Genomic DNA, 16,321 nt, shown 5'->3' with positions numbered 1-16,321 from the left:
TTTTTTCTTAGAAAAATCAAACCGATTTGTCGTCAACCTCATTGACGACTAGTTTATACCCATCCGTTTATACAATTCATTTGCTTTAGTGCGTAAAGTTCAATTATTTTAATATAATTTTTCTTAAAACATTATTTATTATAATAGATAAAACACAGTGATCATCTGTGATATTAACCAAATGTAAAAGTGTTTAAAGAAATAAGAAGGCTTTAAATATGACGATAACCAACTGTTAAACTAGCATTTATATTCTCCAACTTTGATTATGAACAAGTAAATATGTAAATTTGTATATAATTGAATAAGTAAACACACACGTCCTACCTGAAAATTTTACGGTTTTACATGACGTCTTACGTGTATTATGTCATGTAGGATGACATGTATATCTACTAGTTTAACTTTATACGACTTTAAATATGTACTTGTACACCTCTAAAATAAAAGAATACATATACCAGTTGATACCAAATCTAAACACGACACACTTTCTATATCTCCTCCGAAAGTAAAAGAAAGAAAGCATTGCATTTAAAAAGAGTACATAATATTTCATACCAAATACTAATAAGATATCTTCTTTAACTATATACTTGCACAACAAACAACTAATGGGTAGTGTATATATTAGCCTACTTGAAGGACCGGAACTTTTCGCCGTGTTAGAAGGGACTCATTCATCTGGCTAATTTGGAGCGATAATTGTTCGATTTTCTGCAATAATGATAGTTTCTTGTAATTAGAAGACCTAATACATAAATATATAGACATTTTAACTTGATTTTAACTGATACTAAACATTCTAATTTTGAGAATGGATATTTAGATACATCAACCCGTCACACATAAATTTTGAAAATGTCTAGATGATTATTTTGTAAGTTAGAATGTTTAATTAACACAGTAAAAATAAGTTTAAAAATTGAAGATCAAGTTAAAATTTTTATTTATATATTATAGCATGTACGAGACAAATACAGAACAAAATACTTTTAAATTTCTGTTGAGTATATGTTAGTTGTACAATAGATCTTTACAGGTGCATCATTACATAAGAAAAAAATCCAATTCCCTATTTATAGGTGCATCATATATTTAGAATTGTTATCCCATTTTTCTATGTGTATGAAAAATAAAAATATAAAAAATAACGCAATCCCTAAGAATCAAATCTTGGACATTGTGGTGCATTCTAAATATTCCGAATTCCTAAGCTAATCATTTACTGATTTACTGTTGTTCAAACCTTAGAAGATCACAATTTATAATATATTCATAACACATATACCTAGATATCTATCCAACATATACAATATAATTTTTTTTTACTAATAGATTTCCAGTGAACACCCTCACACTTCACCCTTAACTACAATTCCAGAATAAGCTACCTCATAATTTTATTCTAATCAAATATGAGATATAAACTCATTCTAAAATTAACCTCGAGATTATTTATCTCTTATTCCTCCTACCAAACGAGTTCTAAAAGAACAAAAAATGGTAAAAAAAGAAGAGAAGAAGTTAAATAAATACCTGGTCTTTTTCTTGGACAAGTAGCATAAGTTTGTTAGAAGTATTATCAATTTGTCTTTGCCTCCTCCATTTTTTCTTTATCATCCAATAAAACAATGGAACCAAAAGAAATGTCAATATTCTACTATTATAAGTGAATTTTCCAATTCCAACTTTAGAAGAAGCATAATTTCTCATCTTTGAAGTCACTTGAACAATCCAACAACTCAATTCTCTTAAACTCTTTTTCAACCACTTATTTCCATATTCACCCTTCTCATCATCTTCATCATTACTATTATTATTATCAATAGTAATATCCTCAATCAAGGGCAAAATAGTCATTTCATCAGAAGCTATTTGAGTATTATTGTTATTATTATTGGTTCTAGTTGAAGATGAAGAATATGGGATTTGTTGCCATTCAGAAATATCCTCATGTGACATACTTTTTTTTTATTTGTGGGAAAATTGGAATGACTAATGGAATTGTGGAAGTTTAAGATATATTATAGTAGGGGGTATTTTTGTCTTTATTTGTTTCATTTAAAAAAATATCTAGTGTTGGATATTGGTTCATTTTTTAGGGATATTTTTGCTAGCGGTATCTTTATGGACTTGGCAACTTGCTTTCATGTCTAGATAAGAGATGACATTTGTTTTCCTTTTTCCTTTTGTTTGCTTTTGAGATTCGGGCGGAGCTAGAATTTTGATTATGGGTTTGATTCAATAATTTTAGTTCAGATTTTGTAGTTATATTAATAAATAAATAATATATTGACGGTGTATAATTCAGTAATTTTAAATTACTTAACTTCTGACTTGTTTGAAAGGAAATAAAATGTTTTCTATCTAAGAAACTATGATGTTAATTAGACTCGAACAGGTAAAACTTACCCGCACCGGGTGTTTACACCAAACCAATACATGCATGCCATGTGTTTAAATTTATAGTTCATTTTACTTAACCATAATTAATTTACATGTGTTTTACTTCATTAAATTACGTAATAATGAAAACTGCATTAACTTAGTGTAAACACCCGGTGCGGTTAAGTTTTTTCCGACTCAAACCTAAAGCCTTGTGTGTCACAAAGAAGTTATTGATTGCTAGTATGTGTTATTTTCACTCTTGGGACCCAAAAAAAACAGCTGCTTTATATTTAGGAAAAACTACACTAAGTTGATAACATTGAAAAAACAATTAAAATTCATAAATGTAATGTCTATCAAGTCATTGATAAAATTAAAAGATGAACCTAATTGTTGTGAAAAATTTAAAGGGGTATTTATATGATCTGTCCGTTTTATATTAAAATTGATTGATCTATTAATAATTTTTTAATTATTATGTAAAATAGAAAGTGTTTAATGTCTATCTAAATGGGGACAGAGGGAGTATTTGCTTCTTAAGTGGGTGTTTCACCTTTTTTTCTTCTCGCGGAATTTTAAAAAACTAAAAATAGTATATATATATATATATTAGTTTCCAAAGTAAAAATTCATATTTGAAAATAAATAAGGCATAAAATTGATGGTTCTCCTAATTTGTCCAAAATGTTAGCATCTGTTCTCCTCTCTGCCAATTTCGCTCGTCTCTCTCCTCTTTCTCACTCCTCTCTCTCTCCTTCTCTTTTTACCATCAGTATATTAAGGTAAAAGCGAATGAATATAAGTGAAATTAGAGCAATAACGTTTATTATATTTTTTGGATTGTATTCGTTGATATAGTCTAAATGCAACGAGTGAATAAATTGATAGAGCGATTGTTGTAGTTTTAATTATTTATTTTGGGGAACATCCCATACAAACCCCATTACTTCTTCAACATATGAAAGAAATCATCTAAGTTGAAATTACTCCAAAAAAAGAAGTATTTTACAAAGCATCTCTAGAAAGTATTCTTTAAAATCTGTCAAAAGGACATAAATGCAAGATGAGAAGAGAAAACAAATCTACATATTAGATGTTAGATATAAGAGACGATTTTAGAATTTGAAGTTTATTGAATCCTAGAGAGAGCACAAGTTGATATGCAATAATATCAGTGTTCAAAGTCAACTCATTTATAGATATGGCTAATACAAATACATGGTCACGTAGACTCATTTGTTCCAATGTAGATCAGACTAAAGGGGCGCTAGCACTTGACTAATAAGATATCAAAGGGGCCTGATAAAACGTAATAAGCTGATACTCTAAGCTCATATCGCTTCTTCAAGATCCACCCTTTCTTTCAAAAATCAACTAACAACCCTATAGGTTATATCATGTGATGTTCAAGCTAACTTGGACTATTTCATCGAATACTTATTACCTTCCTAGCTTCTGCCATGACTAGGTTCAGCTTCATTGCCATCACCCCAAGTCATTGTTCACCCTTTTGAGACTCGGTAACTTCAGATTCATCGCCATCAGTAGCTTCAGATTTGTCGCCATCTCTAGCTTCAGATTGGTTGCCATCGGTAGTGCCTTGACTAGCATTTTGTTCCTGGGAACAGAGAAGAGAGAACTAAGTAGTGGAATACTAGTTAATACGGAAAGAAAGCGCTGGAGTTAATTAGTTATACAACTAGCAGCACAAGACAAACCTTAGAATTGAACGCATGTCGTGTCCATTTATTCAGATCATCTACTTTCACCTCAACATCATTGTTCATCCATTTGAGTTGGGGTGTACTAACAGATATTCCCTGTCGGACAAACGTCTCCATTTCAGGGCAACTATTAATCCACACTACTCTGAGAAATGGAAATTCAAGAGCATGTTTCGCGAGAAAGAAATGTCTCAGCTTAGGCAGCTTGCAAAGCACCAGCTCTTCCAACAGGGGAAATAAAGGTTCATTAGTCATGATTTCTTCGCCTTGACGTTGTTCCTCTTCTGTGATCACTTCTTCTATTGATTGGCAGGCTTCTATCATTAATACTTGGAGATTCAGAAGACCTTTGGCTACTGATGGAGACATCACGTTTCTCAATTTTCCACAATTCGATATGTACACCGTTTCAAGTTTGCTAAAGTAGGCAGTTGGAAGTTGGTGAGAGCATAGGGCAGTTATGTTGTTAACCCCAACGACTACTAGCTTCACCAGGCTGGGACAAGAAACCTGCAAACGTTAAAGGGATGAAGTATCGACTCCATTTAGTTTAATAGTTGGGTAGAAAAGTAGTAACTTTGAAAGCTGAAAGAGCGGCAATGTAGAAATTGGTATGAAAATGAAAGATCAGATAACGGAAATGGAGAATTTGGAATGAAAATTGCAAAGAAATGACATATGTGCCTAACTTAACCCCAAAAGCTAACTCAAGAGGGGAGAATTACCCAAGTCCATATAAGTAATTAGTTATACAGCTAGCGGCACAAGACAAACCTTAGAATTGAACATCACTTTATTGATATCATCTACTTTCACCTCATCATCATTGTTCACACTTTTGAGACTCGGTGTACTCACAGATCCCTGTTGGACAAATGTCTTTATTTCAGGGCAGTCATGAATGCACACATCCCTGAGAAATGGAAATTCAAGAGCATGCTTCGTCCGAAAGAAATGCTCTAGCTTTGGCAGATTGTCAAGGTTCAGAAGTTCCAACAGAGGGAATAAAGGCGCATTAGTCATGATTTCTTCTCCTTGTTGTTCCTCTTCTGTGATCACTTCTTCTATCGACTCACAATTTTCTATCTTTAGTTTCCGGAGATTCAGAAGACCTCTGGCCACTGATGGAGACATCAAGTTTCTCAATTTTCCGCAACTATCTACTTTCAGTTTTACAAGTTTGCTGAAGTAGGCAATTGGGAGTTGGTGAGAGCATAGAGCACTTATGTTGTTAGCTCTAATGAGTTGTAGCTTTTCCAGGTTGGGACAAAAAACCTGCAAAAAAAATGAGTTAATATCATGTGGATCAATGACTCACATATCAAATATTAAACTGATAAGAAGAAATACTACTCATGATCGATGACTCACAATAGAAACTTGCTTTATTGATTAAAAAAAATAAAATAGATCCTGCACTAGAGCAGTAGAAGCAGACCTTTTCATCAAAAAGAGGATTTGAGCCAGTGATGAAGTTGTTGGTTGTAGGCCAGAAATTTTTGAACTCAGGTAAGTTCATGAAGTTCATTTTCCGTAACCGAGGGAACTCAATGCCATCAATAGTGTCATTGCAAAAGTGAGTGAGGCATTCGAGAGATAGAAGGTTCAAATCATATAAATTGGGGAACTTGATTACTTCATGTGTTCTCCGAGAGATCTCGGCTTCCTCATCATCAAGGCAAGCTACTGTTGAACTTCCTCCATCCAAGGACACAAAAAAAACATACTTTAGCCGATGACACTTTCTTACCTCCAGTCTTTCGAGTTTGGGAAATGAAACATTATTCTGACATTGGATATGTGCCAATGAATCAAAACATTTCAGGCAGAGATATTTCACATTCTGAAAGTCATCCAGCTGCAACTCGGCCAACACGTTCTTGGTTCCCTCTCCGGTTGAATGTACAAGTTCGCTCTTGCTCAACAGGTGGCGGATCCAATCACCTAATGGGGCAGTCTCGGTGACCTCTAAAGCAATATTCTTGTCGTAATCATCCATGCTTGAAGTTGCTCTGTAAGCTTTACCCACTGTAAGAGCATACCGTGTCAACTTGGAGGTAAGGCCCAAGTTACTGTAGATCACATCTCCGGAACATTCACTTAATGTCAGTGCAGTCAATCTCGATAAGGATTCTAGTTCCCTCAAGGTGGAGTAACTACAATTTCTTACTTTCATTATATGTAGTTCCTCCAATCGAACTAGTCTTGATAAGACCCCTGGTGAGATCATTTCCAGTGGTTTTTTCTCATTCCGCAACTCTAACATGATTAGATTGGTCAAATTACCTATTTCCGTGGGCAGCTCCTCTAACAGAGAATCTCTTATGCTGAGAATTTCTAAAGTGACAAGTTCACCAATAATGGATATGTCATCCAACCTTAAATTACTCAGACACAATGTCCTCAGATTCGACAACCTCTGAATGGATGCTGGAAAAGGCCAAATGGAGGACTCATATCCACTCAGGCTTAAGACATTGAGTTTACTCATCCCATCAAAAAAATTGTCTTGTAATTTGATTGGCTCTTTACAATAGAGTTTCAACATTAGAAGCTTCAAATTTGGGCAAATTTTTGGACTAAGATGCTCATCAAATTTATTTGCAACAATGGACACGTGACTATATTGCTCGTAAAAGTCTTTTCTTGGGAACTCTTCTGAGTTCACATCATGACTTACCATAAATATATGCTTTCCCTCAGACGCAATATATATAGCCACGTCACGAACCACATCATGCATTTTGACATAATTTCTGTTTGAACCTTGGGATAACAAGAAACGATCTTTCAGTGTTTCTAACAGATGACACACTCTATTTCTTGCTCCTTCTATATTTTTAACTTCCAAAAAGATGCGAAGCCCCATTCCATATCTAAGTAATTCTTCGGTCGAAATATCACTATCTTCCTCGAACAAAGAACAAAGCAAAAAGATATACCTGGCTTCATCACTTTCCAAGTGATCATAGCTTAGCCTCAGAGGTCTATACACCTTCGTGTGCACTCCAGGGATATTTCTTGTTTCTGCATTGCATAATTGTTTAAGGGCATCCTCCCACGAAGGCTTAGTTTTAAGCTTTAGTGCTCCTGCAACTGTAACAATTGCAAGCGGCAACCCCTTGCATTCTTTTGCGACATCTTTTGCTATGTCAAGTAGGGAAGGATCATCGACCGAGTCACCTACTTTCTGCCTGAAAAGGATCCATGCTTCCTCCTCAGATAAGGTTCCAACTTCCATGATCTTCTGAGCTCCCATATCTTCACAAACATGTCGGAAACGCGTTGTGAATGTCACTTTGCACCGATGTTTGTGGTTGCTACCACTAGGAATTCCAAGTTTCTCTAGATCATGAAGAGCCTCCCAAACATCATCAAAGATTATAAGGATACTGTCCTGTCCCTTTAACCTTAAACGCAGCCGATCTCCACGACTCCACAAATTATCCCCTTCTAATGTCAGCCCGACTCCTTCTGCAATCTCACCCTGAATTCTTTTAAAGTCTGGTTGCTGACTGACAGTTACCATGACAACATCATCAAACAACTTTTCTAGTTTTGCCCTTTGTCTGATTTTCTCAGCCAGCGTTGTCTTACCAACACCACCCATACCACATATCCCAATCATAGTGACACCGTCATCTCTCAAAGCTGCGATGACCTCATCCTCTTTCACTTTTCTGGAGTCAAACTCCTCACCACTGTTACTAACTATAGCTTCAGCTTCAACAGGATAGCTGAAAACATCATACTTGTTGCCTTCATTTCTAAGTTCAATCATCTTCAGTGTAATTTTCTTAGCTCTCCTGCTCAACGAGTAACGTGACATCAAGTTTGGACAGAAACCATAGAAGCAACCACTTTCAACCTCATTTCTACCTCGTCGCGTTACAGCTGCCACATCTGCAGTAGTAGTATCAACACTAGTTAACCAATCCTCAACAGTTTGTGAAATGACTCGTAAGTTTCTCCTGGCAGCCTCCGCTCTTTCCTGCACGCCATTCCTGAGATTCTCCAGCTTCTGAGATTCTTCATCCAGAGATGTGATGTTTCTCTTGTAGTAATAGAAATATCCAATCCCTCGCGCAGCTGGCTGGATCAAGCAATCAGTGAGTTTTTCCACAAAAATAGCTAAGAATTCCATTTCTGTAATAAAGAAAACAACCAAAGTTTTTTTTTTTCTGTTTTGCTTCAATTCAATGAATAACAAGATGTAAAACAAAGGAAAAATGGAAAGAGTTAATATTTCCAGGGCTTTTAGTGATAAGAATTACATGGCTCTTACTTTTAGGCCCACTAAAATATCATACATAGACTTTTCTTCCTTTCTCTTTTAGCAGTTGGAAAATTATTTGGACATTAGTCACCAACTTCCAATTCAATTCCACAATGAAAGTCACCAACATGGACCACCATTTCTGTTTTTCCCTGTATTTTCTTCCTTCTCTTTTAGCAAGAGACAAATACTCCCTCCGTTTCAATTTGCTTGTCCTGTTTTGACTTGACACAGAGTTTAAGAAAGTAAAACTTTTGAATTTTGTGCTCTTAAATATTTATGTGAAAAATTGAGATTAAAAAGTTGTCGAAAAAAAAAAGAGGCTTTTATTTTGAAACAGACTAAAAAAGAAAATAGGACAAATAAATCGGAACAGATGGAGTAGCAAATATCCAAGAAAAAGATGAAAGAAGTGTTTGGCGGTTAACTTTGACCTTGCAATATTTGTTTGTCTGTTAAAGCTCTCTTGGAAAGTTCTTTTGATAAATGGTGATGCACTAGTTGTGTGCAAGCAGACGTAAACACCACGAATATGTAAATGACAACACAATTGCATAATGTGAAAGAAAGAATAAACTAGGAGGTAGTTATTGACAACACAAGACTTGGAGCTTTGAAATATTAGCTTGGTTTACTTGGGCACTAAGCTATACAAGAATTCCATTAGCAAAGAGTATTAAATTAATCACTTGAAGCTATACTAATCTAGTCTTATTTGGCAACTGTTGACTATAAAAATCAAAGATTTCATCTTAATCAACATAGTAAAACTACTATTCTCTTCTCTGTTATTGCAACATTGTACACCTAATATGTTTTTATCTCAATATTAAAGAGCTTTTGGACCCAATTTTTGAGCCAAAATACAATGTAACATTCCCATCACAAGCAGTAAGATAGCTATGTATAGGCTTCGAAGTTCGATTAAATATGGATGAATAAGCATCACCAGAAAAGTAATGTTTTAAAACTTTCAACACGACATAGAATGCAAGATTACATGAGAAAATAAAACTACATATTAGCTGTTAAATATAAATGAAAGAAGAACAAAGAACATAGTCGGATTCAAAATTTAAAGTTTATAGAATCCTACAGTGATATCAAAATAATATATAATACTAATAGTTGTGTTCACAGTCAAGGAATTTCTAGATATTACTAATAAAGTTACAGGTATACATCTCTGCTTCCATCAGGAGCATAGGTATCAGGTGATGTTCGAGCTTGACTTGTCACACTTTAACTATTCCATCGAGTACTTATTACCTTCATAGCTTTGGATTCATCGACAGCACGCTAGCTTCTGCCTTCACTAGACTGAAGATTCAGATTCACTGCCATCACTTACATCTTCAGATTTACAGCCATCACTTAAATTTTCTTTAGATTCACGGCCGCCACTTACATCTTCTTCAGATTCACAGCCATCACTTACATCTTCCTGAGAGTAGAGATTGGAAAAGAACATAGATGAAAGTACAATATTTACTTGAACAGAGATTACTTGAACAAACATAAATTATAAGTATCTGAATATTACTATTGCAACTATGAAATGGAGTACTAGTTAAGACGGAAAGAGAGCACTAGAGTTAATTAATTTATACAGCTAGCGGCACTAGACAAACCTTAGAATTGAACATCTGTTGTATCCATTTATTCAGATCATCTACTTTCACCTCATCATCATAGTTCACACTTTCGAGACTCGGTGTACTCACAGAACTGAGGCCAAATGTCTTCATTGAAGGGCAGCTATAAATATACACTTTCCTGAGAAATGGAAATTCAAGAGAATGCTTCGTCTGAAAGAAATGCCCCAGCTTTGGAAGATCGTAAAGATCCAGCTGTTCTAACTTGGGAAATAAGGGCCCATTAGTCATTTCTCCTCCTTGTTGTTCCTCTTCTGTGATCACTTCTTCCATTGATTGGCAGCCTGCTATCTTTAGTATTCGGAGATTCAAAACACCTCTAGCAAGTAATGGAGACATCAAGTTTCTCAATTTTCCACAAGTCGATACGTCCAATCTTTCAAGTTTGCTAAAGTAGGCAGTTGGAAGTTGGTGAGAGCATAGAGCAGTTATGTTGTGAGCCATCCAGATACGTAGCTCTTCCAGGCTGGGACAAGTAACCTACAAACGTTGATGACATGAGGATCGTCCAAATCCATATAAGCAGACCGTCATTACATCACCAACCAATATGTGATTCTAACCCACTCTAACACCTACCTTCACGCACTGGCCCAATTGTAGCATGGACCTGACTACGATAACATGTAATAGACAAGGTATGGAGAATAACTTGATATCTCATTCCAAAATGTAAGCAATATAAATACATGTACATGAGCTGCTAAGGAAAGAAATAAAAGAGATTCCCCTACAAATCCGCTAACAATCTATATAGTCTACGTTCATTCTGCAACACTTGCCAAGCACTCAAACATCAGACTCTATGCATTCATTTTCTCCAACTTTTAACAAACTATTTCCCTTCCAGTTTCACACAAATAAGACTTTGTGCATACATTTTCTCCAACTTTTAACAAAGTATATTCCTTCGAGTTTCACACAAATGATGACTACTGATGGTATTTTAGAATAATGTCTACTACAACTAAATGGCACCATAAAGAATACTTGAAGCATGTTCATCTCAATCAAAAGCCAACACCTACGAAGAAAACACTAGGTGATAAGTTGAGAAGCCAAAAGTGCTTGTTTTAGCAAGTTGAGGTGTTTAGCCAAGCTTTTAGAAAAAGGTATTAATGCATGACACAAATATATATAGTAATTAGTTATACAGCTAGCGGTACAAGACAAACCTTATAATTGAACATCACTTTATTGAGATCAACTACTTTCACCTCATCATCAATGCTCACACTTTCAAGACTCGGTGTACTCACAGATCCCTGTTGGACAAACGTCTTTATATCGGGGCAGTCACTAATCCACACTTCTCTGAGAAATGGAAATTCAAGAGCATGCTTAGTGGGAAAGAAATGTCCCAGCTTTGGCAGACTTTGAAGCCTCAACTCTTCCAACAGGGGAAATAAGGGATCATTAAACATGATTTCTTCTCCTTGTTCCTCTTTTGTGATCACTTCTTCCATTAACTCACAACATTCTATATCTAGTGTTTGGAGATTCAAAACACCTCTGGCCACTGATGGAGACATCAAGTTTCTCAAATTTCCACAAAACGATACATGCAATGTTTCAAGTTTGCTGAAGTAGCATGTTGGAAGTTGGTGAGGGGATAGAGCAATTATACTGTGAGCTCCATTGAGTTGTAACTTTTCCAGTCTGGGACAAGAAACCTGCAATTGTTGCCACCTTGTGTTTTATATAAGGGATGAAAATTCAATATAGCTTAAAGTACAAATCCAAAATTGAACCATATTCTCATCTTGCATCATAGTAACAGTAAGTAAAACTAAAAAAAGTTGCTTTAAGTGACAAACAGAAATAACTATTACTATTTACTAGTTAAAGCGGAAAGAGAGCAGTAATTAGTTAAACAGCTAGCGGCACAAGACAAACCTTGGAATTGAACAAGGCTTTATTGAGATCAACTACTTTCACCTCATCATCATTGTTCACACTTTCAACACTTGGTGTACTCACAGATATTCCCTGTTGGACAAACGTCTTCATTTCAGGGCAGTCATGAATCCACACATCCCTGAGAAATGGAAATTCAAGAGCACACTTGGCTAGAAAGAAATGCACCAGCTTTGGCAGACCGTAAAGGTTCAGATGTTCCAACAGGGGAAATAAGGGCTCATTAGTCATGATTTCTTCTCCTTGTTGTTCCTCTTCTGTGATCACTTCTTCCATTGACAGACAGTCTCTTATATCTAGTATTCGGAGATTCATAAGACCTCTGGCCACTGATGGAGACATCAAGTTTCTCAATTTTCTGCAACCATCTACTTCGAATTTTACAAGTTTGCTGAAGTAGGCAGTTGGAAGTTGGTGAGAGCATAGAGCAGTTATGCTGTCAGCCCTATCGATAGATAGCTCTTCCAGGTTGGGACAAGAAACCTGCAAATATACAATTTATAAATTAGTGGTATTATCTATTTGATTATGAACTTGATATTGTGTAAGTAAATATCTCTAATGCTCAAGTAAAAGGTAAGTGTTTAATTCATAAAAGTTCTTCTTTTTTCATGATCGGTCACACGTAGAGCAGTAGAAGGGAACCTTTTCATCAAAAAGAGGATTTGAGTCAGTGATAGAGTTGCTGGTTGTATGCCAGAAATTTTGGAACTCAGGTAAGCTGCTGAAGTGCATTTTCCGTAACCGAGGGAACTCAATGCCCTCAACAGTGTCATTGCAAAAGTGAGTGAGGCATTTCAGAGATCGAAGGTTCAAATCATATAAATTGGGGAACTTTATTACTTCACGTGTCCTCCGAGAGATCTCCTCTTCCTCATCATCACGGCAAGCTACTGTTAAACTCCCTCCAGCCAATGACACACAAAAAACATACTGTAGACAACGACACTTTGTTACCTCCAGTCTTTCAAGTTTGGGGAATGAAATATTATTCTGACAGTGGATATGTACTAATGAATCAAAGTGTTTCAGGCAGAGATATTTCACATTCTGAAATTCATCCAGCTGCAACTCAGCCAACACGTTCTTGGAGCCCTCTCCGGTTGAATGTACATGTTCGCTCTTCCTCAACATGTGGCGGATCCAATCACCCAATGGGGCAGTCTCAGTGACCTTTAAGGCAATATTCTTGTCGTAATCATCCATGCTTGAAGTCGCTTTGTAAGCTCTACCCACTGTAAGAGCGTACCGTGTCAACTTAGAGGAAAGGCCCAAGTTACTGTAGATCACATCTCCAGAACATTCACTTAATGTCAGTGAAGTCAATCTCGATAACGATTCCAGCTCCCTCAAGTTGGAGTAACTACAATTTTCTACTCCCACCAAATGAAGTTCTTCCAATCGAACTAATCTTGATAAGACCCCTGGTGAAATCATTTCCAGTGCTTTTTCCTCATTCCGCAACTCTAACATAATTAGATTGGTCAATTTTCCTATCTCCACGGGCAGCTCCCCTAACTTAGAATCTCTTATGCTGAGAATTTCTAAAGTGACAAGTTTCCCAATAATGGATATGTCATCCAACTTTAAATTACTCAGACACAACGTCCTCAAATTTGACAACCTCTGAATGGATGCTGGAAAGGGTAGAATGGAGTAACGATAATCGTCTGTCCTAAAACTTAAGACATTGAGTTTACTCATTCCATCAAAAAAATCATCCTTTAATTTGATTGGCTCTTCTTCAAAACAAAGTTTCAACATTAGAAGCTTCAGTTTTGGGCAAAATATTGGGCTAGGAAGCTCATCAAATTATTTGCAACAATTGACATGTGACTGTATTGCTCGTAAGAGTCTTTTCTTGGGAACTCTTCTGAGTTCACATCATGGCTTACCATAAATATATCCTTGCCCTCAGACGCAATATATATAGCCACATCACGGACCACATCATGCATTTTGACATAATTTTTTTCTGAACCTTGGTATAACAAGAAACAATCTTTCAATATTTCCAACAGATAACACACCTTATTTCTTGCATGTTCCAAATTTTTGATTCTCGGAAAGATGCGAAGCCCCATTCCATATCTAAGTAATTCTTCAGGACAGATATTACTATCTTCCTCAAACAAGGAACAAAGCAAAAAGAGGCACTTGGCTTCATTACTTCCCAAGTAATCATAGCTTAGCCTCAGAGGTTTATACACCTCTGTGTGCACTTCAGGGATATCTATTGTTTCTGCACCGCGTAATTCTTCAAGGGCACAGTCCCACGAACGCTTGGTTTTACACTTTTTTAGTGCTCCTGCAACTGTAATAATTGCAAGTGGCAGCCCCTTGCATTCTGTGGCAACATCTTTTGCTATATCAAGTAGAGAAGGATCATCGACTGAATTACCAACTTTCTGTCTGAAAAGGATCCATGCTTCCTCTTCAGATAAAGTTCCAACTTCCATGATCTTTTGAGCTCCCATTGCTTCACAAACATGTTGGAAACGCGTTGTGAATGTCACTTTGCACCGATGTTTGTGGTTGCTACCACTAGGAATTCCAAGTTTCTCCAGTTCAAGAGCCTTCCAAACATCATCCAAGATTATAAGGATGCGACTGTTCTGATCCATTAACCTTGTACGCAGCAGATCTCCACGACTCCACAAATCATCCCCTTCTAATGTCAGCCCGACTCCTCCTGCAATCTCATTCTGAATTCTTTTAAAGTCTATTTGTTGACTGACAATTACCATGACAACATCTTTAAACAACCTTTCTTTTTTCGCCTTTTGTCTGATTTTCTCAGTCAGTGTTGTCTTACCAACTCCACCCATACCACATATCCCAATAATAGTAACCCCATCATCTCTCAAAGCTGCCATGACCTCATCCTCCTTCAATTTTCTGGAATCAAACTCCTCAACATTGTTACTACACATAGCCTCAGGTTCACTTTCGACTGGATGATCAAATGAGAAAACATCAGGCTTGTTGCTTTCATTTTGAAGTTCAATCAACTCCAGTGTAATTTTCTTAGCTCTCCTGCTCATCGAGTAACGTGACTTCAAATTCGGACACACACCATAATAGCAACCCCTTTCAACCTCAGCTCCACCTCGCATTACGCCTTCCACATCTGCAGTAGTTGCATCAACACTAGTTAACCAAGCCTTGCCATTAGGTGAAATGTCTTGTAAGTTTCTCCTGGCATCTTCCACTTTTCGCTGCACTGTCATTCTGATATTCTTCAGCTTCTCAGATTCTTTATCCATACATCTCATATTGCTCTTGTAGTAGTAGAAATAACCAATCTGCCGCGCAACTGGCTGGATCAAGCAATCAGTGAGTTTTTCCACAAAAATAGATAAGAATTCCATAGCTAATTCTGTTTTTGACTAAATTTACAAGGAAGCAAAGGCAGGATCAGATGAAAATCACAAGTTTTTCTTCAATTCAATGAAAAACAAGATGTAAAACAGAGGAAAAAGTTCATTGCAGGGCTCTTAGTTGCAACTCAAATATCAATACACACACTTTTCTTCCAATCTTCTGAACTTAAATATATCATCTGAAAATTTGAAATTTAAAAGTTGTCAATAAACAGATAATGTGATGAAATGATGATAAACAATATTATTGAGCAATGAAGTCAACATAAAATAAAATAATGTTCCATTATTACTCTCACCCACCTACCTAACATGGGGCTGTCACATCTTAATTGTTTTGAAAATGATGAATAACTAATGTTGTTCCAACTCTTCAAAAATGTCATTGGGTATGTGTAGGAAATCGAATTATGTATGATGAGCTTGAGTCCCCTTCAAAAGTAGTGCATTTTTGAAGGATCCGATACATGTGCTGCAACATTTTTGAAAAGTCCGAGCAACTTAGATAATAACTACTCAAGAAATACCTCATGAAACTTAGTCAAGTTACACGTGTGAGTAGACACAAACACCACGATTATAAGAAATATATAAATCACAACACAATTGCATAATGTGAAAAAATGAAGGGATAAGGCACAAGTATCTCCTAGACTATGACCGAAATTTCAGAGACACACATTAACTAAACTAAGGTCCTATTACCCCCTTGAACTTTATTTTTTGTAATTTTGTACACATTTTGTCTTACGTGGCACACTCTGTAACTCCATGCAATTGAGGTGTGTTAGAAATATTTGGATGTCACGTAAGCCAAAAAGGTACACAAAATTACAAAAAAAAAAATGGGTTCGGGGGTAATAGGACTTTAGTTTAGTTAAGGTGTATCTCTAAAATTTCGATCATAATCTAGGAAATACTTGTACATTTTCCCAAAAATGAATAAACTAAGAGGTAGTTGTTGACAACACAAGA

The 16,321-nt window shown here is 36.1% G+C and overlaps 1 protein-coding gene and 1 pseudogene across 1 annotated transcript; both read right to left on the bottom strand.

Moving 5' to 3' along the window:
• Window positions 1–464: 464 nt before the first annotated feature.
• On the bottom strand, window positions 465–2,201 carry LOC102589632 (uncharacterized). The gene is made up of 2 exons (XM_006344196.2): window positions 1,540–2,201; window positions 465–717 (listed from the first exon to the last, which is right to left on the bottom strand). The coding sequence occupies exons 1-2, from the start codon at window positions 1,963–1,965 to the stop codon at window positions 631–633; spliced, it is 513 nt and encodes a 170-aa protein (XP_006344258.1). The 5' UTR covers window positions 1,966–2,201; the 3' UTR covers window positions 465–630.
• Window positions 2,202–3,562: 1,361 nt separating this feature from the next.
• Window positions 3,563–15,568, bottom strand: LOC102589302 (putative disease resistance protein RGA3; annotated as a pseudogene).
• Between the last annotated feature and the right edge of the window lie 753 nt (window positions 15,569–16,321).

This window comes from Solanum tuberosum, unplaced genomic scaffold (genome assembly GCF_000226075.1).
Source record: "Solanum tuberosum cultivar DM 1-3 516 R44 unplaced genomic scaffold, SolTub_3.0 scf00051, whole genome shotgun sequence".
Classification (NCBI taxonomy): domain Eukaryota; kingdom Viridiplantae; phylum Streptophyta; class Magnoliopsida; order Solanales; family Solanaceae; genus Solanum; species Solanum tuberosum.
This window is presented reverse-complemented; position numbering and strand designations above follow the sequence as displayed.